Raw genomic sequence first — 26,676 nt, forward strand, 5'->3', positions numbered from 1 at the left:
TGGCGTGCGTGCGTGGCGGCGCGCGGCGCGAGCCGGGTTCTCTGGCGTGTGGCGCCCCCTGGCGGCAGCGGGGACTCAGTGTGAACAGCCGGAGCTGCGTCCCCGCCATGGACCCGCAGAAAGAGGCGCGAACACCCCGGGACCTGGTCGCGCGGCCGCCGGCCTCGCGGTCTCAGACGCCGAAGGAGGAGGAGCGGCGGGAGAGCGGCGAGGCGCCGGCGGCGGCCCTGGGCGAGGAGGCGGACGACAGTGCGGACGGGCTGTGGGAGCTGCCGGTGGAGCCGGCTGAGCGGAGGCCCGAGTGCAGCCGGTGCAGGTGACGGGGAGCGGGGAGGTGGCGGGGCGGGGGCGGGGGCGGGGGGGGGGCGCGGGGCGGGGCGGCCTCGGGCGAGGCTGCGGGGCGCTCCCCGACGACCTAGGAGCGCTGGCCCAGGCATCGCAGCGCTTGGGGTGCGGGCCCGCTGGCTGACCTCGCGATCACGGAGAACATTTGTCACTGCTCGTTAGTAAGAAGCCGCTTATCTAGGTTTCGTGTTATGTAGCCTCACTCCCCGCAAGACCCGGAGCGCGTCACGTGATCAGCGGACTTCAGTTCTCCTGTCAAGAAACTTAAGAGTGATGGGAAAGAAAGGCTTAATGGCAGTAATCCTTGTAATTGTTAACACCGTTATGCATAAGCGACAGTCATCTCACAAATAAAAGCAAAACAAAATGCATTGGAGGACAGAAACCATCAAAAGTGGCTAGTAGAGGCGTTGAAGATTATATTCAGAATTCTAAATTCCCTCAGAAATATTTACTGAGCACCCACTGTGTGCCAGGCACCCTGTTAGGTCCTGGGGATGCAGGCATTTATGGATAAAACAGACGTGGTCTCTCACAGTCCGAGGACGAGATTCTGGACTGAACGCGCAGCACCGCCACCAGCTCACATTATTGAATGCTCACAAGGCGCGCAATTGTTTGGGTGCTTGTCAGGAGGGTTGTGAGGATTGCTTTCCCTGCTTTTCGAACTTTTTGCTATGGAGACACACGATTCTCTTCCTGTCCTGGGTGTTCTGGATCATTTTCCTTGGTTACTGAAGGTCTCCATCTATCAACTAGCCCACTGTTGCCCTCCACAATGTAACTGTTAGGTGGTGCCCCTTCGTCCTCACCTTGGAATCACACTGCACTTAGTCACCAGATGTACACTGTCCTGAGTTGGCTCTCACGAAAGCCACCAGTAAGATGCATGAGGTGAAATCCAACGGATCCTTTTCTGTTCAATTCTTACTAGACTTTTTGGCAGCATTCTGCAGTTGAATACTCACTTCTTTTTTTTTTTTTAATATATTTTATTGATTATTTACAGAGAGACAGGGAGAGGGATAGAGAGTTAGAAACATTGATGAGAGAGAAACATCAATTCAGCTGCCTCCTGCACACTCCCTACTGGGGATGTGCCCTGCAACCAAGGTATATGCCCTTGACTGGAATTGAACCTGGGACCCTTCAGTCCGCAGGCCGTCGCTCCATCCACTGAGCCAAACCAGCTAGGGCTCATTTCTTTATATATGTATGTATGTATGTATATATATATATATATATATATATATATATATATATATATATATAATTATCACTTTTTATTTTTTAAAAATGGTGCAGCCGCTCTATTTTTATTTATTTATTTTAAATCCTCACCTAAAGATATTTTTCCATTGATTTTTTAGAGAGAGTGGAAGAGAGAATAAAAGACTGAGAGCAATATTGATATGAGAGAAACACATTGATTGGTTGCCTCCTGCCCACACCCGGACCAGGGCCCAGGCCCAGGAGGAGCCTGCAACCAAGGTACATGCCCTTGACTGGAATAGAACCTGGGACCCTTTAGTCCGCAGGCCAATGCTTTATCCACTGAGCCAAACCAACGAGGCCCGGGCAATACTCACTTCTTGAAACACTTTTTCTGTGGCCCCCCTTTGGTTTATCTGACTTCTTGGCCCTAGTCTTCTTTTCTTATTCTGCTTTAACTCTAGATGTTGCACTTCAGGTCAGGATTCTAAATTCTCTTCCAATACCACACGCTTCCCACAAGTGATGTTACCAGTTTTCATAGGTAAGTTATCGCCTCTAACTCTAATATCTCTAGCCCAGCGATTTTCAACTTTTTTGATCTCATAGCACACGTAAACTAATTACTAAAATTCTGCAGCACCCAAAAAAGATTTTATATATTTTGCTCATCTGAAAAAAAAAATAGGTATAATTTTGATTCATTCACACTGGGCAACTATTGTGTGAGCTGTTGTCATTTTTTAAATTTAACATCTCAGGGAAAAGAGCTCAGTGCCCCTGACTAAAGAGTCAGATGTTGCATGTTTTAAAAATTCTCGCGGCACACCGGTTGAAAATTGTTGCTAAAGCCCAGTGGTCGGCAAACTGCGGCTCGCGAGCCACATGCGGCTCTTTGGCCCCTTGAGTGTGGCTCTTCCACAAAATGCCGACTTCTGCGCATGGGCCACGAAGTTTCATTCGCACTGTACATGCGCGCCCGCACGTGGTATTTTGTGGAAGATCCACACTCAAGGGGCCAAAGAGCCGCATGTGGCTCGCGAGCTGCAGTTTGCCGACCACTGCTCTAGCCCATACACTTCTCCTGGGTACCGGACCTATGCATTTCTTTAACCATTGTTTATTGAGTGCTCTGCTGATCACTGGTAATACAGTGGAGTCAGTGTCCACATGGACTGTTCAGTCTGGTATTGGATACAGATAGTAAACCAGTAAACAAGAAACCAAATACATAATTACAGTTTTGAAAAAACACCCAGCAATGAAGAAAAGGAATAGGTTGCTATGATAAAAATAGAAGGGGGGGTGGTGTCAGGAAAGATTTCTGAGGAGATAGCATTTATATTGAAATTTGAAAGATGGGAAGGATTCAGCCAGGAGAAAAGCATTCCCAGGAGACTAGAACAGACCCGCTGAAGATCTGTACCACTTGAGTGCTTGGGGTATCTTACTGGGGACATTTTACCAGGGCTGGATTGTAAGACCTCAGAAGAAGGGATCTGGAGTGTAAGGAACTTTTTATATTTTCTAAGTGTACTATGTATAGTAGAACCTTAATAGACTTTTGAGAAGGATGGAGAATTTGTGTCTAGAAGGCACCATTTATATGAATAGAAGGGGCGTTGAATATAATTTATTTAAATGAGCTGTCTAAGGGTGTTAGATGATAAGACTTAAAAATGATGAAAGAAAAGTGTTTCAAATATAAATCCAGGGCCAAAGTATCATGTGAGCTTTATTATATAGTTTTCAGTCTATTTAAAACTGCTAGTTGTAAGTGTTATATATACTTTTAAAAAGTAGTCTCCTCTGTTTAGCAAAGGGTTATAACTTTTCTGATCTGCTTCCCCCCTTTAATAGACTTTACTTGAAAAATAAAGATTTTTTATTGATTTTTAGAGAGAGAGCGAGCAAGGGAGAAGGAGAAAGAGAGAGAGAAACATCTTTGTGAGAGCAAGACATTGATTTGCTGTGTCCTGCTGCTCCCTACCAGGCATCAAGTCTGCAGCCCAGGCATGTGCCCTGCCTGGGAATCAAACGGTCAATTTTTTGGTGCACAGGATGGCCCAACCAACCTAGCCATATCATCCAGGGCAACAGACTTTACTTTTTAAAGAGTACTTTCAGATTTACAGCAAAATTGAAGTGGAAGGTATGGAGATGTCCCATATAATCCTTGCTCCTACCCACCCATGAATAATTTCCTTCATTATCAGCATTCCCCACTAGAGTGGCACATTTTTACTGTTCATGAACTACATTGACACATCAGTATCACTCAAAGTTTATAGTTTACATTAGGTTAATTCTTGGTGTTGTGCATATTTTAAGTTTGGACAAATTTTAATAATATATATCCACTAGTATAGTATCAGAGAGAGTATTTTCATACCCTAAAAATCCCCTTTGCTCTGCATTTCCATCTTTCATACCCCCTAATCTGATCTGCTTTTGAAAAATAAAAATGACTTGCTGGATTTTAGCTTGTTTTCAGTTACATTTTGTTAATATTTTAGGGTTATGATTCATGCCAATATTTCTGCATGTAGCTTTTTCTAGTAAATTTTTCTGCCTTTTAAAAGCTCTTCTCCCTGTTGGCATGCTATGCATTTTGTTTAATTGTTTAGAATACAATTCTAGAAATATGAAGACTATTAGGCAGCGGTTCTCAACCTTCCTACTGCCGCAACCCTTTAATACGCCAGGCACTTGTATGTGGGTGTATCTGCATGTGGGCGGACCCGCCTGGAGACGGATAGAGGAGCAGTGTCTCAGTTCATAAGACCATCGAAAATATGTTTTCCGATGGTCCTAGGCGACCCCTGTGAAAGGGTCGTTCGACCCACCAAAGGGGTTGCGACCCACAGGTTGAGAACCGCTGCTATTAGCTGGTATCAATATAAACTAATTGATGGCTCTTTATATTTTATTTTATTAGGCTGTTAGGGTCTTATTAGTTTTCTGTGTGAACATTTATGCTTAAAATAGTTTTAAAAATGAAAAATCATTCTTAGATTTGAGTGATCACTAAATCACAATTTTTTGGCCATTTATTTAAAATAGTATTTATTTCTCTTAACACATAACTAACCTCCATGTATTTGAATGTTTTTGGGTGTTTTTACTGTAGTTGATTTCTAATTTCATTCCACTGTAATCTGAGAAGATGCTTGATATGATTTCAGTTTTCTTGAACTTGTAAAGACTTTTGTGTCCTAACATGTGGTCTATCTTTGTGAATGATCTATGTGCACTTGAAAAGAATGTATTTTCTTCAGCTTTGGGGTGAAATGTTCTATAAATGTCAGTTAAATCCATCTGATCCAGTGTGTCCTTTAGAGTCACTGTTTCCTTGTTAAGTTTTTGTCTGGAAGATCTATCGAGTGAAGTCAGCGGGGTGTTAAAGTCTCCTACTATGTCTGTCTCTCTCTTAAAGTCCTCTAGAAGTTTTTTGTTTTTTTAATATATTTACATTGGGTTCATATATGTTTACCAGGGTTATATCCTCTTATTGGATCGATCCCTTTAGTATTATGTGTAGTGACCTTTGTTGTCTCTTGTGATGGCCTTCATTTTGAAGTCTGTTTTGTTGGATATGAGTATTGCTACTCCAGCTTTTTTTTTCTTTTCCATTTGCATAGAAAATTTTTTTCCATCCCTTCACTTTCATCCAATGTGTGTCTTTTGTTTTGAGGTGGGTCTCTTGTAGATAGCATATAGTTGGGTCATGTTTTTATATCCACTCAGCTACCCATGCCTTTTGATTGGAACATTTAATCTATTTACATTTAGGGTTATTGATAGGTACTTATTTGTAGCCATTTTAATTCTGTATGGCTAGGTTTCTCTCTGTTTCTTCTTCTCCTTACAGCCGTCCCTTTAGCATTTCTTGTAATGCTGGCTTGGTGATGCCTTTTTTGTCTGGGAAGCTCTTTATTTGACCATCTGTTTTGAATGATAGCCTTGCTGGATATAGTAATCTTGGTTTCAGATTCTTGCTTTCCATTACCTTGTGTACTTCATGTCATGCCAAAAAATCTTCTGGCCTGTAGAGTTTCTGATGAGAAATCAGGTGTCAGCCTTATTAGAGCTTCTTTGTAGATAACAGTTTTCTTTTCTCCTGCTGCCTTTAAGATTCTCCTTTGTCTTTAATTTTTGGCATTTTAATTATGATGTGTCTGGATCTGGGCCTGTTTGGGTTCTTCTTGCTTGGGGTTCTCCGTGCCTCCTGGACTTGTGTGACTTTTTCCTTTACTAGGTTAGGGAAGTTTTCTGCCATTATTTCTTCAAACATGTTCTCTATCCCTTTCTTCATTTCTGGCATACCTGCTATTTGAATATTGTTATGTTTCACATTTTCCCACAGCTCCCTCCTTTTTTTTAATTGTTTTTTCTTTTTGGTTCTCTGAGTGATTTTTTTCAGCTCTGTCTTCTAATTCACTGATTCGATCCTCAGCTTCTTCTAATCTGCTGTGTATTCCTTCCAATGTGTTCTTTATTTCTGCTATGTCATTCTTTATTTCTGTATTCATATCTTTTTGCATGTTGTTAAGCATCTTTACCATCACTATTCTGAACTCTATCAGATAAATTTCTTTTACCCATTTATCTCTTCTTCTGGAGAATTTTTACCGGGGTCCAGCCCCAGCGGTCCAGGGGTTCCCAAAGGTGTGAACGGAGTCGGCGAAGAATGTTTTACATGGAGACAGCGTTCAGAACTCTCTAGCTCTCTTTAGTCTCCATGGATCTTCCTGTGCCTGGCTGAGACCACAAAGATCCTGAGGCAAGCTGAGCCTTTATTTTTATAGTCAGAGGTAAATAAGGTAGTGGTTACCATAGTTACACTGTTCTTGTGAGTTTCACTTGTTTACACTGTTCTTGTGAGTTTCACTTGTTTTTGTTCTTGTTGCACTTCCCTCAGCCCATTAGCTTCCCAGGTAAGATCTAGGGAGCGTCATAAGGTCAAGCCTAAATATGCTAAGAGGACTATGCCCTCTAAGCTGGGACTTGTTTGTGACTTTGCCAGCAGGTCAGTCCCAGGCTTAATCCTATATTGGCTCCCCCACAAATTTTCTTGTTCTTTCATTTGGGGGTTGTTTTTTAGCCTCCTCATTTTGGCTGCTTGTTTAGGTAGATTGCTCTGCCTCCCAATCTCTAGTGCAGGACAGTGTCAAGTGCTGCTTCTGATTAGGCAAAAACTCAAAGACTCAAAGTCTCCAGAGACACCTCTGCGGTTCTCAACCTGTGAGTCGTGACCCGTTTGGCGGTCGAATGACCCTTTCACAGGGGTCGCCTAAGACCATCCTGCATATCAGATATTTACATTACAATTTATAACAGTAGCAACATTACAGTTATGAAGTAGCAACGAAAATAATTTTATGGTTGGGTCACAACACGAGGAACTGTATTTAAAGGGCCAGGAGGTTGAGAACCACTGGTCTACAGATTGATAGGATTTTCAGGAGTTTTTTTCAGCAGGGTGGAGCAGTTGCTTCTGCTTGGAGGCTAATTGTTATTCTCAGTCTCTTATAGGCCTGAGCAACTCCACACCATGGGCAAGATGTTCTTCCCCCCAGGCAAGGTAGCCTGTATAGCAAATGTCTGCGTGAGAAAGATGACCTACCTCCACAGCATGAGGGAATGACTCAGCATAGGAAACCGGGGTGTCTGTCTTCTGAGCTCTAACCCCAAAGCCCCCAGTCCTGGCTTCTGCTCACACAGCTCCAGTCCACTCTGCCTTCCCTCTGCCAGAGCACAAGGTGGTGGCTCGACAAGGAATTTTGTGTATTGGCCCTTTAAGAGGGTGCCTGAATTTCCAGCTGTATATTCCCTGGCAGACAGCGACCCTGCTGCTTTTCACAGCCAAATGTTATGTGGGCACCCTTCGCAGTTCTGGTGCTTTCTGCTGGGGGACCCAGCTTGGGGATTAGACTACAGAGTTCTCAGTGGCAACCCCTCACAGCTGAGATATCTCTGGAACTTCAGGTGCTGTCTGTTGGAGCCCGGCCAGCCCTTTTGTACCTTTGCCCCCCTACCAGTCTCTCTGTGGTCTCCACTTTCGGTCCTCAGTTATTAGGGTTGTCTCTAGCAAGTCTTCTGTTGATTATTCAGGAAGTTTTTCTATATTTTAGTTGTAATGTCAGTTTGGTCCTGGGAGCATGTCTGTGTAATGTCCACTTACTCTGCCGCCATTTTTAAGCTTTCCCCCAAGGTAGTTTGAAATAAAGATTGTTGAATTGGTATCTAATTAGAATTAGAAAAAAAACAAATTTTAAATTTTGGTAAATTTAAAATCAACTAGGTTAGCCCTGGCCAGTGGTGCCCAGTTTTTGGAGCATTGTGTCATACACTGGAGGTCGTGGTTTTTAATTCCTGGTTAGGGCACAGAACCGGTTTTCAAATTCAATCCCCAGTGGGGGTGCATATGGAAGGCAAGTGATCACTCCATGTTTCTCTCTCTCTCTCTCTCCCCCCACCCCCCACTTTCTCTCCTTCTCTTTCTAAAGTCAATAAAGAAACAAACATATCCTAAGGTGAGGATTACAAAATTGAAATCAACTAGGTTATTGATGATAGTTTTTAGGGTTAAAAACTTAGACAATCTGCAAGTTTAATTTTTTGTGCATTTCCAAAGTATCATATTCCTAAGAGAAAGTTATTAAGGTAATGTTCTCTTTTCTGTTAGTATAGAAAATATGTTTACTCTTTGAAGTAGTTCATTAGTAATATATGTGGAAAGCTAACTGATTTACAGATTGCTTTGCAAGCTAATCATATGTTTAAAGTTGAGCAAAGATGATATATGTCAAAAGGGAATTTTTTTTTCATAATCTTAATTAAGTCTCCAAGGAGGAGTGACCAATTTAAAAAATCACATTAGAGCTTTCTAAATGTTTGATTTATATTCCCCAAGAAAAATAAGAGTTAGTTATTAGCCTCTGATAGAAGTTTTCTTCAAAGAACATCAAAGCATATTAATTCTTTAAAGTATATTTGCCCAAAATTAATAATTCATAGTTCTGTTAGTGCTTATGTAGTGAGAAAACATATTCAGAAGTAGTATAGTCTAAAATTTGTCATTACTTAAAGAGTTCACAGGTTACAAGTGCGTTTACATCTATATTTTTATTCAGTACATAAGACAGCTTTATGAATTAGTTATTCACTTTTATAGTCTCTCAAGGTCAGATGACTACTAAGAAGTATAGCTGCTTTAGCTTTCATATTTTTATTAGTATACCAAATAATAATGAATTATACTGAAATGAATAGTCTGGCTGCTTTTGTTTTCCTGTTGCATATAATAACTTCTTTGAGGGAAGTGTTTGTCTTATAATCCATCAATTCTTCCATTTTCCTGTGTCCATGACTACTTTTAGTTACTTTGGGATGAGCAATTTTTTTTTTTTGCGGGGGTGTGTGTGGGGGGGATCAGTGGGAGAGAAGCAATTTTAATTATTGTCTTTTTTTTTTTTTTAAGATAGAGCTTTTATCTCTTGAATCCTTTACCTGCCTATGGTCAGCGTCTCATTTGTATTAGTGGCATCTCACTTTTCAGTCAGAAAGGCAAATTTGTCAAAGGGGAGGGGTTGGGGAGTGGAGAGCACTGCTTTAGACCTCTGGAGCACCGGTCTCTGAAATCTCATTTAAAGATATTTATTCTCTTTATAGAGTTGTTTCCTTTCCTATAACATGATTTTATTTTCTAAGCTTATCCTTCCTCTACTCTTGAAGGCAGTTATAAAATAATAGTATAGTGATAAAAACAACTTTTGGGAGTATGAAAATATTGTTATTTATATTTGAAGCAATCAGACACATACGTTATTTTTTTCTCTTTATGAGGTAAAAGTTTACTATAATATTAATAAAGAAGAGCTGTTTCCTTTTTTTAGTTAGAGGATTATTTTTCTTTTTTTCGTTTTGTTAATCCTAACCTGAGGATATTTTTTCCATTGATTTTTAGAGAGAGTGAAAAGGAGGGAGGAGTGACGGAGGGAGGGAAGGGGGAAAAGAAAGAGAGAGAGAGAGAGAAAGAGAAACATCTACATGAAAGAGACACATTAATTGATTGTGTCCCGAATGTGCCCAGACTGGGGCTGGGATGAGGGATAGATCCTGCAACCGAGGTAGGCGTCCTTGACTGGCCAGGGCAGAGCTGTTTCTTTTTTAGTTGGTTTCAGAAATTTAAAAACTTGTTTATTATACAGATTATATTCCTTTAAAATGACAGTAGAGGGCACTGTGGTATTTAGTTTTTTAAAGCTTGTTTTAAAATCAAGTTGTTGGCATTTTTATGTGTAATAGTGTCTATTCAAGTAATCTATTGAAGGCTATGAAACTCTTTGTTCTTTGCTTTTTCACTCTGTAGGGACTATAAAAATCTTGTTGAGTGTTGGGAAATCTGAGGTGCACTATTTTTCTGTGTTCCGCGTTTGCTTTTTTTTTTTATATATAGGTAAAAGAAATCCTTTAAAAATATTCTTGTAAATCTATTCACTCATCTTTACATGTTTTTCTCTGTGAGATTTTCTTGTTTAAAATTAGTATTATGAGAAAAGTAGTTTTGGTGGATCTTATCTAAGGCATTTAATTAAATTTTTGAAAAATGTTTTTTGTAGGTTCTAGCACAGCCGTGCGCAAACTACGGCCCGCGGGCCGGATCCGGCCCGTTTGAAATGAATAAAACTAAAAAAAAAAAGACCGTACCCTTTTATGTAATGATGTTTACTTTGAGTTTATATTAGTTCACACAAACACTCCATCCATGCTTTTGTTCCGGCCCTCCGGTCCAGTTTAAGAACCCATTGTGGCCCTCGAGTCAAAAAGTTTGCCCACCCCTGTTCTAGCATCTCTGGTCATATGCCAGCTACAATTTCATTTGCCTACAGGCTGGCAGAGATAGCATGCCCAGAGTGACAGATTACCCTTTTATTATAGCATTCACTTCAGAAACCAGTCAATCTTAGTCTGATAGGGGTCCTACATATTTATTCCTATAATCCTTAATGAGAAAAGAAAAACGCCCCCACAGATTTTATAAAATATCCCCAGGGAAATTGTTGGGGTCCAGCCCCAGCAGGTCCAGGGGTTCCCAAAGGTGTGGACAGAGTCAGCAAAGAAGGAATGATACGAAGGTAGTGTTCAGTCTATCATCATAGCCAGGTTCTCTAGTCAGGATCTCCAGCCAAGTTCTGTCCAGGTTCTCTTGCCATGTTCTCTCGCTGGGTTCTCCAGCCAGGTTCTAGCCAGGATCTCCAGCCTGGTTCCATGTTCTGTGTTTATTGTTTTGTTACATCTGTATTTATACCAGTTGATTTTAATCCTATCAATTCTATTCCAAAGATTAGGGCGTTTCTTATCCCCATTCCAAGGTTACTCTATTGTTCTATTAAACTACAAGGAAGTAACTGAAGGAGATTATCCTAAGTAAAGATTATGTAGCTTGTTCGTAGTTAAAGTGATTAATTACCCGCCTGGCACTTAATTAAGGGGTTTTATTCCCTCCCTAACTCCAGGGAAAAATCCTCACCTGGGGAAACAACCTTTCTTGGGGAGGTGGTTCTGTTTAAAACACATAGCGTTAAGAGGGGGAGCAAACATATACCATATACGCCAGGTCCCTTGAGACATAAGCTGTGCAGATGTTTCTTCCCTTCAGCGACTGTGTCAAGCAGCAAGGGTGGACCAGCTTCTGGCAGGAAATTATTCAAAAATTTTACTTATATTTTAAGAATATAATTAACATTAAGTGGGTTGTATATATTTTAAAGAAGATAAACCACAATGATGAAAAACAGTATTTATAATACATTGGCAATACATTATACATGTGGAAGAGGGAAAAACCTCAGTTCATACTTTGGTCATTCTGTTATACATTAGTTGAAAATTAATATTTGTAAATGATTATAATTTTATAACATTTGCTTATGATTCATTCAGTAGTTATTCCCCAGAAATTTACTGGTATTTTATTACCAGCTTTATAAAGGAGGAAATTGGAAAACCTGTGACGTGCTCCAGCTCACATAGCAAGACAATGACATTGTCAGTGACATACCTTAATAAGTTATTCCCCAAACCTATACCCAGTTGACTAGTTGATATTTCCTCATATATTAATTTTTCTTTCTTAGATCTGTACAGATTCTAGAAGTAGTTTGATTTTTTATTTTAAAATGAATGTTCATTATGTGTAAATAATGTTTTGATGTGTAGTTTTCTGTTACTTTTTTTCTTTCTGTCAACCACAATAGTTCAAAGGAAGGAAGGAAGGAATTTTCTGGCATATCAAAAACAAATAAGCTCCATGAGAGCAGGAATCTTTGTTTTGTTGCCCCAAGTGCCTAATATCTGGCCCATAAGTGTACAGTAAATATTTGAATAAAAATTTTTGGAATTTATAATTTTTTAATCTAGTAACAATTTGAAATATTTAAATCTTTAATAATTAAGTTTGTATATAGGAAGAATTCTTTTTTTTTTTTCTACTGAAATGGATTTATTGAAGTCAAACATGTTTGTATGTTGTAGATACACAAAAGGAACAAATGGAATTGAGAGACTGAAAGATGGATTATATCCTTCATCCTAACAGCAGCAACAACAAAAAACCCACCTCAGCATAAATCCCTGGTGTCCTCCTGATGCTTTTGTTCAAACACCCTTTGACTCTCAGTGACAGGAAGCCCTGAATTTTCAGTGGTGCTGCTGCCTTGGGCAGGCATGTCTATAACTTGTTACTTTGTACACGAGCATATATACTGCACATCATCTCAAGAATCTGAATTTCACAGTCATTAGAATTTAAACTTTCTAGCTCTTATTTACTTTAATTCTGCTCCCTTTTTCTCCTCCTCTTTTTTTTTTCTTTTACCACAATAATTCTATCTTTTACTATGAGCTTGCCTTGGCCTCAGTGAAATATCTCTATCCTCTTACTCTCTACTGAGGGTCTTTAATACACCATTGCTGATACAATTTTGTGTTTGTCTCCTAATTGTGACAGGCAGTATATTGAAAAAATTGAGATTGATTACCCTATGCTTAATGTTTAGTAAATATTTGTTGAACAAATAAATACTAATTTCATATATCATTTACACCATTTTAAATGAAAAACTGTTTTAGATTTTTTTTAATCTCTGGATATTTTATCTTGTCCTAATTAAGCTGACATCATAAATATTGCTCTTAAAGACACCTCCACATGAAAACCAAGCCCCCTCCATTAGCCTCTATTTCTTTATGTCCTTTAAATTCAAACCTCATATCTTACCACTATTCAGGTTAGAGTAAAGGAATGATTGGACTAATGTAATATTAAAGTACTAGTGGCCCAGTGCACAGATACGTGCACATTGAAAGGAAATTAATTAGAAGAAATATGTTAATATCGCTATTTGTCCTTTCTCTATAATAGAAGTGTCAACCAAATTCACAATTGACAATGACAGATTGAAACACACTCGTGCGATTAGTGCCAGTGAGAGCTTTTTATGTATCGTGCATGCGTGAATCAACTTAGCCTTTTATATATATAGAACTAGAAGCCCCGGGGAGAAACCAAGATAGCGGCATAGGTTAACGCTGGAGTTTGCTGCCTCGAACAACCACTTCAAAAATACAACTAAAAGACGGAACGGACATCATCCAGATCCACAGGAAGGCTGGCTGAGTGGAAGTTCTACAACTAGGAGGAAAGAGAATAGCATACTGAGACTCAGAGGAGGCGCAGTGCTGAAGTCAAATACTAAGGTGTGGAGTACATGGGAAGCGGGTGGGCGGCTGAGGGCGCAGTTGTCTGTTTCAACCGGGAGTGAGTCTCAGGCTCTGAGCTCCAGATCCGGGCGAGTCTCTGGGAACCCAGACTCAAACGGGAGAAGTGGGACTGTCTGGCATCAGTCGGAACTCGAGGGCAGCTTTCTCTCTGAGGTTTGCAGCGGTTGCTGGGACTCTGAGAGGCAGAGTCCCTGGGGACAGGACTGAGAGCAGCCATAACTGCTCCCTCTGCCTGCCCTGTAGATCCCCTGGGACCCGCCCCGCCCAAGCCCTGCACAAAGGCATTTGCTGGATAGCCTCAGGCAAAGGCTAGATTAGCACCACCCTAGAGATCCAGCACTGAAGTTCTCCCACTGCAGACACAGCTGATTCTCATAGCCAGTTGGCCTGGAGGTCAAATCCACTCCAGTATTACCTACAACAATTCAAGGCTTAACTAAAACAAGACTGCGCACAAAGACCACAAGGGGGTGCACCAAGAAAGCATAAAAAATGTGGAGACAAAGAAACATGGAGGATATAGAGCTCAAAACCGCACTTTTAAGATCTTTCAATAATTTTCTAGAAACTGCCGATAAACTAAATGAGATCTACAAGAAATCTAATGAGACCCTCGATGTTGTGATAAAGAACCAACTAGAAATTAAGCATACACTGACTAAAATAAAGAATATTATATAGACACACAACAGCAGACCGGAGGAGCGCAAGAATCAAGTCAAAGATTTGCAATGTGAAGAAGCAAAAAACACCCAACCGGAAAAGCAAAATGAAAAAAGTATCTGAAAATACGAAGATAGTGTAAGGAGCCTCTGGGACAGCTTCAAGTGTACCAATATCAGAATTATAGAGGTGCCAGAAGATGAGAGAGACCAAGATATTGAAAACCTATTTGAAGAAATAATGACAGAAAACTTCCCCCACCTGGTGAAAGAAATAGACTTACAAGTCCAAGAAGCGCAGAGAACCCCAAACAAAAGGAATCCAAAGAGGACCACACCAAGACACATCATAATTAAAATGCCAAGAGCAAAAGACAAAGAGAGAATCCTAAAAGCAGCAAGAGAAAGAAACTCAAGTTACCTACAAGGGAATACCCATATCAAGAATTCTTGTTCTTTGGGAAAAGATTTTAGAATGAGGAGAGCAATTGCTATACACTTATCCACTAGTTTGGTAAGAGAGGGTTTAACATTAGGACAGCTAATCACCAGCACAGTGTATGCAGACTATTGTGGAAGAGAAGAGTATGAGGAAAATTGCTGTTAAAATATAAACAAATAAGCACAAATTCATATTGTAAAGTAACTTGCTAAGATATAAAGTTGATCAGTTATAATGCGAAATGTTCAAAAGAACTATAGTTTTTTAAAATTTGAGGTAAATGTAACAAGACTTAGGTTAACAAAGGAGACATGCTTTATAGTAAATAGGTGATGATATTTTATGAACATGTCAAAGCATAAGCCAAAAACAAGTAATTTCAGCCTAAATCACAGTTACAGTGTCTACACATAAAGTGTTTAGATGTTTTTTTGTTTGTTTTGTTTTGTTTTTAAATATATTTTATTGATTTTTTACAAAGTGGAAGGGAGAGGGATAGAGAGTTAGAAACATCAATCAGCTGCCTCCTGCACACCTCCTACTGGGAATGTGCCCGCAACCAAGGTACATGCCCTTGACCAGAATCGAACCTGGGACCTTTCAGTCCGCAGGCTGATGTTCTATCCACTGAGCCAAACCAGTTAGGGCTAGCTGTTTTTTTTATTAGTAAACTAGAGGCCTGTTGCATGAAATCTGTGCACTCAGGGTTGGGAGGTCCCTCAGCCTGGCCTGCACCCTCTCACAGTCCAGGATCCCTTGCTCCTTACTGCCCGCCTGCTCATGGCTCCTTACTACTCAGCTTGCTGCGTCTGTCCCCAGTGGGGAGAGACCACAGGAGGGCTCCAGGGCATGTCCGACCCATCTCGATAAGTCCTGATCAGCCGGACCCCAGCATGAAGCTAACCTAACCAGAGCGCCTGCCCCCTGGTGGTCAGTGCATGTCATAGCGACTGGTTGACCAGTCGACTGCTCCCTCATGGTCAATGCACATCATAACCTGAGCTGGGAAAAGGTAGGAAATGGGTTATGGCCCAGATACCATAAACTGTCCCTGGGACAGGGGAGGGCATGGAATGGAAATAGAATCATAGTTGTTTAATAGCTACTCACTGGGAAGAAGAGATTTTCTTATAGACCCTGGGAAACTAAACAACGTATTATAAGGAGGAGAACAGACCCTGGGGTAAGACAGCCAGGAGCTCAGATCAAGGACAGAATCTATCTGAAGGGAGAAAGCGTTCCAGGCTATCTTTGCAGTGTTATGGGGCTACTCTTTGCAAGGACAATGAAAGAAGGCAGACCCTAGGGTAGGAACTCACTAACTTTAGATTTTTTCCCACCCACTAACCCTCTATGAGCTTGTTTGAAATGAAGGGTCAGAGCAGTCTTTTCAGGGTGTTATACCTGCTGCTCTCTCAGATTGCCAGCTATCTGATTAATAAATGCACCATAAGGATTCAACCTCATCTGTACTTACTTGACTCTGGTAGTGGTGGGCAACTAGAACCCTTTCGAGTCTGGTTTTGCCTATACCAAATTTTAGTAGGCATTCTTGAATAATATTTCTTTATTCGAATATGTCCTCAGGGCAATTTCTAGACTTTAAATGGTTGTTTTTAAAAATAGTTTTTGTTGGTATTTGCTTGCTTCACTGGCAAGTGGGTCTGTGAAGCAACGTTCCCTATCATCCTGTAAATGGAACTCTCCAAACTACTTAATTCCAAATATTCCTAAAGTTCAGAATGTCTTCTCAGTAAGGAAATTACCATCTCAAGTAACTGAGGTTTTTGTTGTTGTTTTTTTTCTCTTCTGAACAGAGGTTTTGGTCAGACATGAAACCCAGAGCTACCAATACCAGGGCAGTGTTTGCACTATTCTGTCATATTAAGGACTTTAATAATCACCATATATATCATGAGCTAAAGATGTTATTTTCAGGGTATGTTTACCTAGTTTTCTGCTATTCACAGAAATCTGAAGCTTCCTCCCAGCGTGTTTACTTGATTGCAGTTCTTTGGCTCTATTGATGTTTCCTGCATAGGACAGTTGTGGTTTTTTTTTTTGAGGGGGGGCATTCTTTTGTATTCTTAGATATTTAAGTTGATATTAAATTAAATTCTGAATTTTTAAAATGGCTTCATCTTATCTGAAATTACATTTTATAAAATAATTTTACTGACAGCTGTGCATTTTAGTCATATACAGAGTTACATATAAAAGAGTTAGATACTTAGCCCTGGCCGGGTGGCTCAGTTGGTTGGAGCATCATCCTGTACACTGAATGATTGTGGGTTTGATTCCCCATCAGGTCATATAGGTAGATTGTGGGTTCCATCCCTGGTTGGATAGTATACTGATCAGTTTCTCTCTCACATTGGTGCTTCTCTCCCTCTCCCTCCCTCCCTCCCTCCCTCCCTCCCTCCCTCCCTCTCTAAAATCAATAAGATTCTTGGGTGAGGATTACAAAAATAATAAATTAAGTCAGAAGCTTAAAGTTTTAGTAGTTGAATGAGCATCATTTTTTATTCTACTGAATGGAGAATCCTTTCTAATTGTCGCCCTTGATATGTTTGTCAAAATGCCTAGTTCAGTCAGTCACTCTGTTCCTTTTTGTGTTTACTTTTGTTTACTCTTCTTGTGACCATGGAATGACTCCATTCCTAAAATCTCACATTCCTGGGAGAGAATCCAGTGTAGGGCAGAGTAATCATACCAAATAATTTTGTATGTTATTGGAAAGCAAGTATATTGGTTTTCCTTTGGTTAATCATCCATTTAGTTTTGATGATGGAGAGTGGAGTGGGGACATGTTGTAAAATACATTTATACCTCTGCCTAAGATTATCACATAGATAATTTCTTCAGCAGGAGCATAGGTTTGACAGTTTCTTGCAGAATGAGATGGTAGATACAATTGAACCAATTTACTCACACTCTAAGTTTATTGGCATAAGCATTTCTTACCTCAGGCTATCCCTCTGCATAAGCAAGATTACTGAAGGAGTTGATAGTGGTTAGTTTTGTAGTAGTTTGTATGCTCTTGGGAATTCCCTTTAATATCACATTCACTTGTACACTATTGTAATGTCATATAACACCTGTCTGTAATAGTGATCTGTTGTGAAAATTTACTTCCATGATACACTGTGTCTGGCTGCTTGATGAATTTCATACTGGTAAACACACATATCAAATGTAGGGTTTAATGGTAAAATATCCATGTATGTTTCTACAATTCCTTTGGAAGGACACCAAGTAACTGGTCATTGGTTGCCCCTAGAGAAGAGAATACTCTAAGCTAGAGGGCTCAGATGGGAAGTGCACATTTTTATTCCATATGCATTTTGTAATGAATACAAGTGTTACTGAAACAGTAGTAGCTTTACTTACTAAAAAGTAAGTAAAACAAAAACAAAGTAAACAACAGCAAAAGGGAATATAGGCAGATGCTCTGCCTATTGTATTTGGATATAATTCCAGCCAAATATAATTTGGTGGCTGCTGTTTGGGTTTCTCACAATTATTAAGCTCCCCGTGTTAATTGATGTCTAAATTTGATTAGAACTTTCTTTTAGGTGGTAATTCTGTTCTAATACTTTATCATCATAATGTTCCCTCCAACTTCCAGATGATGTAGAAAAGTTGCCAAGTTTCTCTTTGACATGAGATTTGTTCTTGATTTGGAATGCAAGTTAGTACAAGTGTTGCTTCATGAATAAGACTATGCTCCTGATTTATGAGTATTGTTCAACTACAGATAACTAAGACAAGATTTTTTCGAGGTACTTTGATCTAGATGGTAAAGAATTTACTAGAATCTTTTTTTCAAATTCTCATATGTAAAGTTTGAGTGAATAAATTCATTCTTGGTGTTTCATTTTAAAAGAATGCAACCTTAGGTTTGGCCAGTGTCTCTCAGTGGTTGGAGCCTCATCCTGTGCACAGACGGGTCATGGGTTACATTTCCAGTCAGGGTACATATCTATGTTTTAGATTTGATACCTAGTTGGGGTGTGTGCTGGCAGCAATCAGTCAATGTTTCTTTCTCACATTGATGTTTCTCTCTCTCTCACTTTCCCTCTTTCCTTTCTTCCCTCTCTCTTCTCTGGGCAGAGCCTTTGGTGAGCCTGAGGGGCGGGGAAGGGGGGTGGGTGGGCAGGGACGGCAAAGGATGTAGAAAAGACAAAGAATAAGCTGAGTCTGACTCTAGGTGGATCTCCTGTGCCTGGCTGAGGCCACAGAGAGACACAGGCAGCAAGCTGATGCTTTATTTTATAGCCAGAGGTAAACAAGGTAGTGGTCACCATAGTTACAGTGTTCTTGTGAGTTTCACTTGTTTTGGCAGCCCCTTAGCTACCTAGATTAGATCTAGGGAGGGTCATAAGGTCAAGCCTAATTATGCTAAGGGGGCTGTGCCCTGTAAGCTGGGACTTGTTTGTGGCTTTGTCAACAGGTCAGTCCGAGGCTTAACCCTATAGCTGCTCCCTACACGTCTCTCTCTAGAGTCAATGAGAAAAAAAAATCCTCCAATGAGGATTAAAAAATAAAAAAGTTGGGTTATGTTCAAGTTTCAGGTTATTGTCATATTTTATTTTAAACATTTACAGGCTTTCTTTTCCTTTATGCCCTTTAGCCGGCCTCAGAAAGTGTGTTTATGTCCGTTTCTACCAGTGCATCCTCTGCACATCTCTACCTACTTGTACATAATTCAGCATCCGGCAGAGGTGAGTAAGACTTCATAAAATGCACAATTTCAAATAGAATATTAGTATACAAGAGGAAACACAGATGAAGATATTCGTTCCTCCCAGCTGCTTAGCATTTCTGGAAATAAATCGATGATAAATGCTTTCTCTTCAGGAAAAAAATAGTTTCTTTTATGTATTATATGGTAGTATGGTGTTATATGCTTTGGAGATGGAGAAAATAGTGTTATTTCATAAAAACTGTCATTGAATAGTATAGAAATTTAGAATTTCAACAATATTGTGTGAAGGAAAAAAGATTTTTGTGAGTAAAGAGTTAGTAAAATCATTGCTATTTAAATTTTGATCATAGCTTATATTCATTGATGTCTTGTTAAAATAGAAGTACCTCTCAGCATATTTTATTTTTTGCTTTTATTTCTTAATTTTGATTTTTCAGTTAAGGTTGACATGCAATTTTATATTTCATTTATTCAATATAGTGACATTTATTTAACTTATGAAGTAATCACCCTGATAAACCTAGTAAACATCTGACACCATACATAGTTATTACAATATTATTGGCCATATTCCCTATGCTATACTTTACATCCCCATGACTATTTTGTAACTACCAGTTTGTACTTCTTAATCCCTTCCCCCTTTTCATATATCTCCCCAACCCCCCTCCATCTGGCAGTTGTCAAAATGTTCTCTGTATCTATGTTTGTTTTTGTTTTGTTTGTTCGTGTATTTTGTTTTTCAGATTCCACATATAAGTGAAATCATATGGCATTTGTTTTTCTCTGTCTGACATTTCATTCATCACAATACCCTTTAGGGCAGGGGTGGGGAACCTTTTTCCTGCCAAGTGCCATTTGGATATTCATAATATCATTTGTGGGCCATACAAAATTGTCAACTTAAAAATATTTGGTCAAACATTGAATTAGCTCATCCCTAATGCCTTGGTAGGGCTAGACCAAATGATTTTTGTGGGCCTTATGCAGCTTGCAGCCGGACTTCGCTATTCCTGCTCTAGGTTCGTCTGTGTTTTGCAGATGGCAAGATGTTCCTTTTTTTTTTTTTAAATCCTTACATGAAGATATTTTTTCCATTGATTTTTAGAGTGGAAGGGAGGAAGGAGCAAAAGAGGAGAGAAAAAGAGAAACATCGAAGTGAGAGATTGCCTCCAGCACATGCCAGGGGCATGATCAAACCTGTAACCAATGTGCCCTTCACTGGGAATTGAGCCCTCGACCCTTTGGTCCATGGGCTGTTGCTCTAACCACTGAGCAACTGCCAGGGAAAGTCCTTTTTTATGGCGGAGTCATATTCCATTCATTGCGTATATGATCCACTTCTTTATCTAGTCATCTATTGATGGACATTTAGGTTGCTTCCATATCTTGGCGGTTGTAAATAATAACACAATTAACATATAGATGTATATGTCTTTTCAATTTAGTGCTTTTTTTTGTTTCAGATAAATACCTAGAAGTGGAATTTCTGGCCCTTCTGTCTCTCTTATTATACTAGTGTAGCCTTTAAAAATTTTATTTATCCTCACCTAGTGATGTGTTTATTAATTTTTGAGAGAGGAGGGGGAGGGAGGGAGGGAGGGGGAGAGAGAGAGAGAGAGAGAGAGAGAGAGAGAGAAACATCAATGTGAGAGAGAAACATTGATCGGTTGCCTCTTATATGTGCCCTGACTGGGGATTGAACCCACAACCTTTTTTGGCGTATAGGACAACACTCCAACCAACTGAGCCACCTGATCAGGGCTAGCCTTTGTTTTAAAGTCTAATTTGTCTGGTATAAATATTGCTACCCAGCTCTTTTTGTTTGCTTGTTTCCATTTTCATGAAATATCTTTTTCCATCCCTTTACTTTTAGTCTTTGTATGTCTTTTTTGATCTGAAGTGAATCTCTTATAGGCACCATATGGGGTTTTGTTTTCTTATCTATTCAGCTGCCCTATGTCTTTTGATTGGAGAATTTAATCCATTTACATTTAAAGTAATTGTGGTTATTACCACTCTCTGCATTTTAGTGTCATAAAATGAATGTATAAAATAATTTTTTGTTTTTCAATGAGTAGAACAAATATGTATATTTTATAGTATACATGTTATATATAAAGAGTTTCTGATTAATACTCTCCTATATTAGGAAGTGTATGCGTGTTTATATGTTTGTAACTCTTGATTAACTGTAGTAATGAAGAGAGAAGAGAAGGAGGTCTTAGACAACCAAAAATTATATTAAAACAAAACTAGTCATAGTATGTTACCAAATGGGTTCAGTGTAAATTGTCACAGCATTTAGGGTCCCATTACATCATAGATTGAACCAGGTTTTTGAAGGACTAATTTCTTTTTTTTAATATATTTTATTGATTTTTTTACAGAGAGGAAGGGAGAGGGATAGAGAGTTAGAAACATCACTGAGAGAGAAACATCGATCAGCCGCCTCCTGCACACTCCCCACTGGGTATGTGCCCGCAACCAAGGTTCATGCCCTTGACCAGAATCGAACCTGGGACCCTTGATTCCGCAGGCCGATGCTCTATCCATTGAACCAAACCGGTTAGGGCGAAGAACTAATTTTTTAAAAAATTTCTTAAGCCTATACCAATTGAAGACTTTTAACAAAGATAAAAAAGATATTAGCCTGTCTTTTTCCTTTTCCAAATGATGAAACACTTATTCTTTAATTACAAATTGTTAAATATTCCATTTATTGGGCAACCTTTTTTTCAATGTTAACAATAGCGTATTTTGGTCAGGACTGTGACAGTTTGGTCACTAGCATTATTTTGTTACATTTAAACTTGCAACAGTGTGCAGCTCAAATTTACATAAAATGATAGCTTACTGGCTATAACAGTTTCGACTAAAGCTTAACTTTAGATGGTGAATGCTACTATCATTTTACAGTATATACATTATGGTGTCTTTTTATTATTATGTGCTTCCAGACATAGATGGCTTTTAAAATGTAGGTGTTTTCATTGATTTGTGGCAACTTCAATGTTTTCAAATCCTCCCTCCCTTCTTCCTACCTTCCTTTCTTCCTTTCACTGTTAATTCACAATTTAGGTAATTAGTCCACAATTGTGTGCTCCAAATGTATTTTATGTGTATATAAGTACATCCATATTGTATTCCTTATTGCCCAAGGAATTTTCCAATCTTCATTTATCTCAATAACACTGAACTGCTTTGTGCTCAATCTCAGTACACTATTTTCAATAAAAGAATATACCAATTTGATGACTCCCCCTAAAAAGTGATTGAAAACCATTTGGATAAGTGGTAGGAGGTGGCTTTGGGAAAAGGAGACTTAGTGGCATGGATGATATGAAGGTGATATGATGGAGCATTTTAAGAGTAGGTATACATATGTAGAAAATTACTTAAGAATTAAAACAAGACAGTCTCTCAAAAAAGCTTTACAAGAAAGAAATGTTAAACTGCTTGGCCATTTGTGAACAATGTATATGTAGCCATAATGATATAAACACTGTTTATTGATTTAACTAAAAATATTAGAAGCTCTGGCCAATGTGGCTCAGTTGGTTGCCGTGTCATCCTTACACCGAAAGGTGGCAGGCTCGATATCGCTCAGGGCACATACTCAGATTGCAGGTTCAATTCCCTGTCGGGGCACATATGGGAGGTAGCCGATTGATGTTTCTCTCTTACATCGATGTTTCTCTCTTTCTCTTTCCCTTCCTTTTTCTAAAATCAATTAAGAGCACAATACAAAACAAAACATGTCCTCGGGTGAAGATTACAAAAAATATATTAGACATGAGGGTAAGGGGTGACGTCAGAAAGCTGAATCCTCATTTATTATTATGAGAGGCTGTAGTTATAAAGGGCAAGTAGTTAAGAGTAAGGGCAGATTGTTTGAGTTTAAATCCTTAATAACTCTGTAAAGTCTGTAACCCTGGGCAGTTAATTAACCTCCCTGGTTTCACTTTTGTTATTAGTAAAATGTTCATGTTAAAAGATACACTTCTTTACTGGTTTATTATGAATAGTAGTTAAATATATTTATAAAATGCATTTTGAATTATGTACATTAGAGTTAGTTATTATGATAATGGTAGCTTGTAGATAATTGATAAATTATTAATACAATAAAGCAAGAAATAGCAAAACATGCATTATTTAGAAATATTGCGATCAATACTAAAAGATATAACTAAAACAGTTAAAGTGATTGCCTTGGAAGTGGTTTAGGGGAGTGTATTGGAGAACATTATAAATTTTTGGCACTATTTAATTTGACATATATACATGCATTAATTCGATGCATATATATATATATATGTCAAAAGTTTGGAAAGTGATTTCAGTATGTGTCAAAGTCTCCTAGTGATGGTCTAGAGGTAAGAAAACAGTATGAAGCACTGTAAAATGTCCTCTCTCACCTGTCTCCTCTTAGTTGCATTTATATTATTAACTGCTCCAAATTGCTGTTTTCATGTTTCCTTAGAACTCCAGCTTGCTGCATGTTCTTGAAAAAATCCCAGCAAATACTTAATCTCCTATTTTCTTTTCTTACTTTTTATTAGGTAGATGAATTTAGCTATTCTCAGCATCTTTAAATTTATTTTTCAATGATAATTTATTATTATTTTAATCAATAATTAAGGAACCCAGGAGAGAAAGTACACACAAAAATGTCCCTAAAGGGTGTATATACGTGTGTGTGTGTGTGTGTGTGTGTTTGTGTTTGTGTGTGTGTGTGTGGTGGTGGTGGTGGTGAATGGTGAATACTGTTATGACAATACTTTTGTTTTGCTGCTTGATCAATAAGTATATTATTGTCTGCATCTGAAAAATCTTTGTAGAAAATTGTGACTTGGTTTATTAGCTCTCAGTAGCCCGTTCCTGAGCTCTGAGGAAGCTTGCCTTCTTCTGAGCTACCTGATCTTTCTTCTGGGCAAGAGACATTTTGAGACAGTTCCACCTCTTATTTTTAACTTCTTTCTTAGGTTTCTTCTCATAGACTGGTTTCTCTCCTATAGCAGCATGAGCTTTCTTGTACTTCTCCTCCATGATGTCTGGAGTTACTTTGTTTTTTTTATGTACTGAGAGAATTGTTTCTTGTAAGCATCTTCATCTTCTTCCATTAGGTAATGCAGATATTCCAAAACTAGAGACCCAGTGCATGAAATTTGTGCACCCGGGGGGTGGGGGGGTGGGGGTGTGTCTCAGCCCAGCCTGCACCCTCTCCAATCTGGGACCCCTCGGGGATGTCCGACTGCCAGTCAGACATCCCTCTCACAATCTGGGACTGCTGGCTCCCAACCGCTTGCCTTACTGCCTACCTGATTGCCCCTAACCGCTTCTGCCTGCCAGCCTGATCACCCCCTAACAACTCCCCTGCCAGCCTGATCAATGCCTAACTGCTCCCCTGCCAGCCTGGTCACTTCCAACTGCCCTCCCCTGCTGGCCTGGTCACCCCCAACAGCCCTCCCCTACTGGCCAGGTTGCCCCCAATTGCCCTCCCCTGCTGGCCTGGTCCTGCCCAACTGCCCTCCCCTGCCCGCCTGGTCACCCCTAACTGCCCTCCCCTGCCGGCCTGGTCACTCCTAACTACCCTCCCTCCCCTGTAGGCCTGGTCCCCCCCAACTGCCCTCCCTCCCCTGCCAGACCGATTGTTCCCAACTGCCCCTGCTGGCCCGGTCGTCCCAACTGCCCTCTCCTGCTGGCCCAGTCACCCCCAACTGCCCTCCCCTGCCGGCCTGGTTGCCTGTAACTGCCCTCCCCTGCTGGCCTGATCGCCCACAGCTGTCCTCCCCTGCTGGCCATGTTGTGGCTGTGGACGCCACCATCTTTGAGGGTGTGGCAGTCAATTAGCATATTCCCTCCTTATTGGCTGTGGATGCAGCCATCTTTGTGATGTGTTAGGGTCAATTAGCATATTTCCTCTTTATTAGATAGGATGTTCTGACCCATGATGTGCTTCTGATGTACTTCTGCATTGAATTCCTTGCTTTCTGAATCATAACCAGGGAATCATTTGGAACTGTGAGGGATAGACGAGTCTCTTTCCACAGCTCCCTTTAGGGACCCAAAAACTTTATTTCTTGTAGTAGTTCTGGCAAGCCCTGTACTCAAATGGCAGGTGAAGGCACCAGGTTTACCATCAATGCTTTCCACATTGTATTTGTCTCTGACATCTACATTTGGCTCTCACAGATACTGTCCTGGCGAAACCTATAGGAAGCCTGTGGGCCAGCAGCAGGCCTGTACAATGTGCTGCAGCATAATTTGTCAGGCCAACCTGCACCTCATACTTTGGGAGTTTATGAGCAAAAGCCACACAACTATCATATCTCCTTTCAGATGGGCATAAGCAGCCTGACAAATGATGTATCTGTTTGTTACACGAACTGTCATCCTGTATTTGGGTGTGTTGTATTTATATTCCAGATTACCGAGCATTTCCAGGAATCAGTTTTACTCTCTCATCATCTTGTAAATCTCACTTGGTATTTCTTGAAGTAGGCCTTATTTTTGACAACGTTAACAAACCCCATCCTGTGGAAGAGAGGCCTGTGTCTGCAGCTCTGGTCCAGCATAGCTCCAGTGGGAGTGAGGGGAAAGACAATACTTTCTATTTGTGTTACATTACTGTTTTGTGTAGTAATTTGCTAGGTAAATGATATTCCCAAAGTAAAGTAAATAATATTTCATTATTTCACATACACAAAAATAATCAAATTATTTACTGCAAGGATCTGTACAAGCAGGATTATATAAATTGAAAAAGATAATATTGGGTTGTATGTAGGTACACTGATGAGAGAGGGGCTCTGTTATACATGCGATCAAGCATGACATTCCCAGTTGGACCCGAGGAGCCAGAGAATGGCTGAGCACTATAGACCAAAATCACCAAGATAAGTGCAGGCTAATGCAGAATAGCTAATCACCTGGCTCTGCTGGGATTAAGGATAGAATTCCTGTGACAACAAGAAAGATTTTTAGTGTTAGATGTTAGGACATTAAAAAAACAAACTGCTTTTGATAGTTAATGGGATTTACAAATATGGTCACCAGATTTTTTCACTTTAAAAGATATTTTTCTTCCATTTCTATACTCTTTATTCTTTGGAAGTAAGGTCATAAATTCAGCCCATACTCAAGTGGGAGGGAGAAATTAAGCTCCACCTCCTGCAGTGGCAAGTATTTACATTTATTACTTGGAATTCTCCTGTCTCTTTTCTCCCATTTATTTGTTTATATCAGTCTGGACTCTTATTTTATACTTTGGGTTATAATTCAAATAATATGTTAACTTAATTTTGTTGCTCATATTATTGTATTTTGGGCCATTGGGAGCTCTTAAGATTGGCTTCTATGTGTCATTGATATGCTCCATCGTCTTGTTTTTTGAAATCTTCCTTACTTTCTGAGCATAAAGATCTAGGCAGTTATCTTCAGGTAATTACTAATGGAATAAAAAGTTTTTCAGAATAAATGATTCGATTTAGTTAAAAACAAATTTATATTTTTCA

General features: G+C 39.6%; 1 protein-coding gene across 3 annotated transcripts in view; it reads left to right on the plus strand.

Annotated features, from left to right (window-relative positions):
- The first annotated feature begins 7 nt into the window (after positions 1–7).
- Positions 8–26,676, plus strand: part of DTWD2 (DTW domain containing 2) — a 73,829-nt gene continuing 47,160 nt past the window's right edge. For 2 of the 3 annotated variants that reach the window (XM_059693813.1, XM_059693815.1), the window contains exons 1-3: positions 8–316; positions 19,082–19,172; positions 25,664–25,750. In XM_059693813.1, the coding sequence (XP_059549796.1) occupies positions 108–316; positions 19,082–19,172; positions 25,664–25,750 (387 nt within the window). In that variant the 5' untranslated portion in view covers positions 8–107. The remainder of the gene's footprint in view (positions 317–19,081; positions 19,173–25,663; positions 25,751–26,676) is intronic. The other variant, XM_059693814.1, reaches the window with a different exon arrangement.

The sequence above is a fragment of the Myotis daubentonii genome, chromosome 4 (assembly GCF_963259705.1).
Source record: "Myotis daubentonii chromosome 4, mMyoDau2.1, whole genome shotgun sequence".
Lineage (NCBI taxonomy): Eukaryota > Metazoa > Chordata > Mammalia > Chiroptera > Vespertilionidae > Myotis > Myotis daubentonii.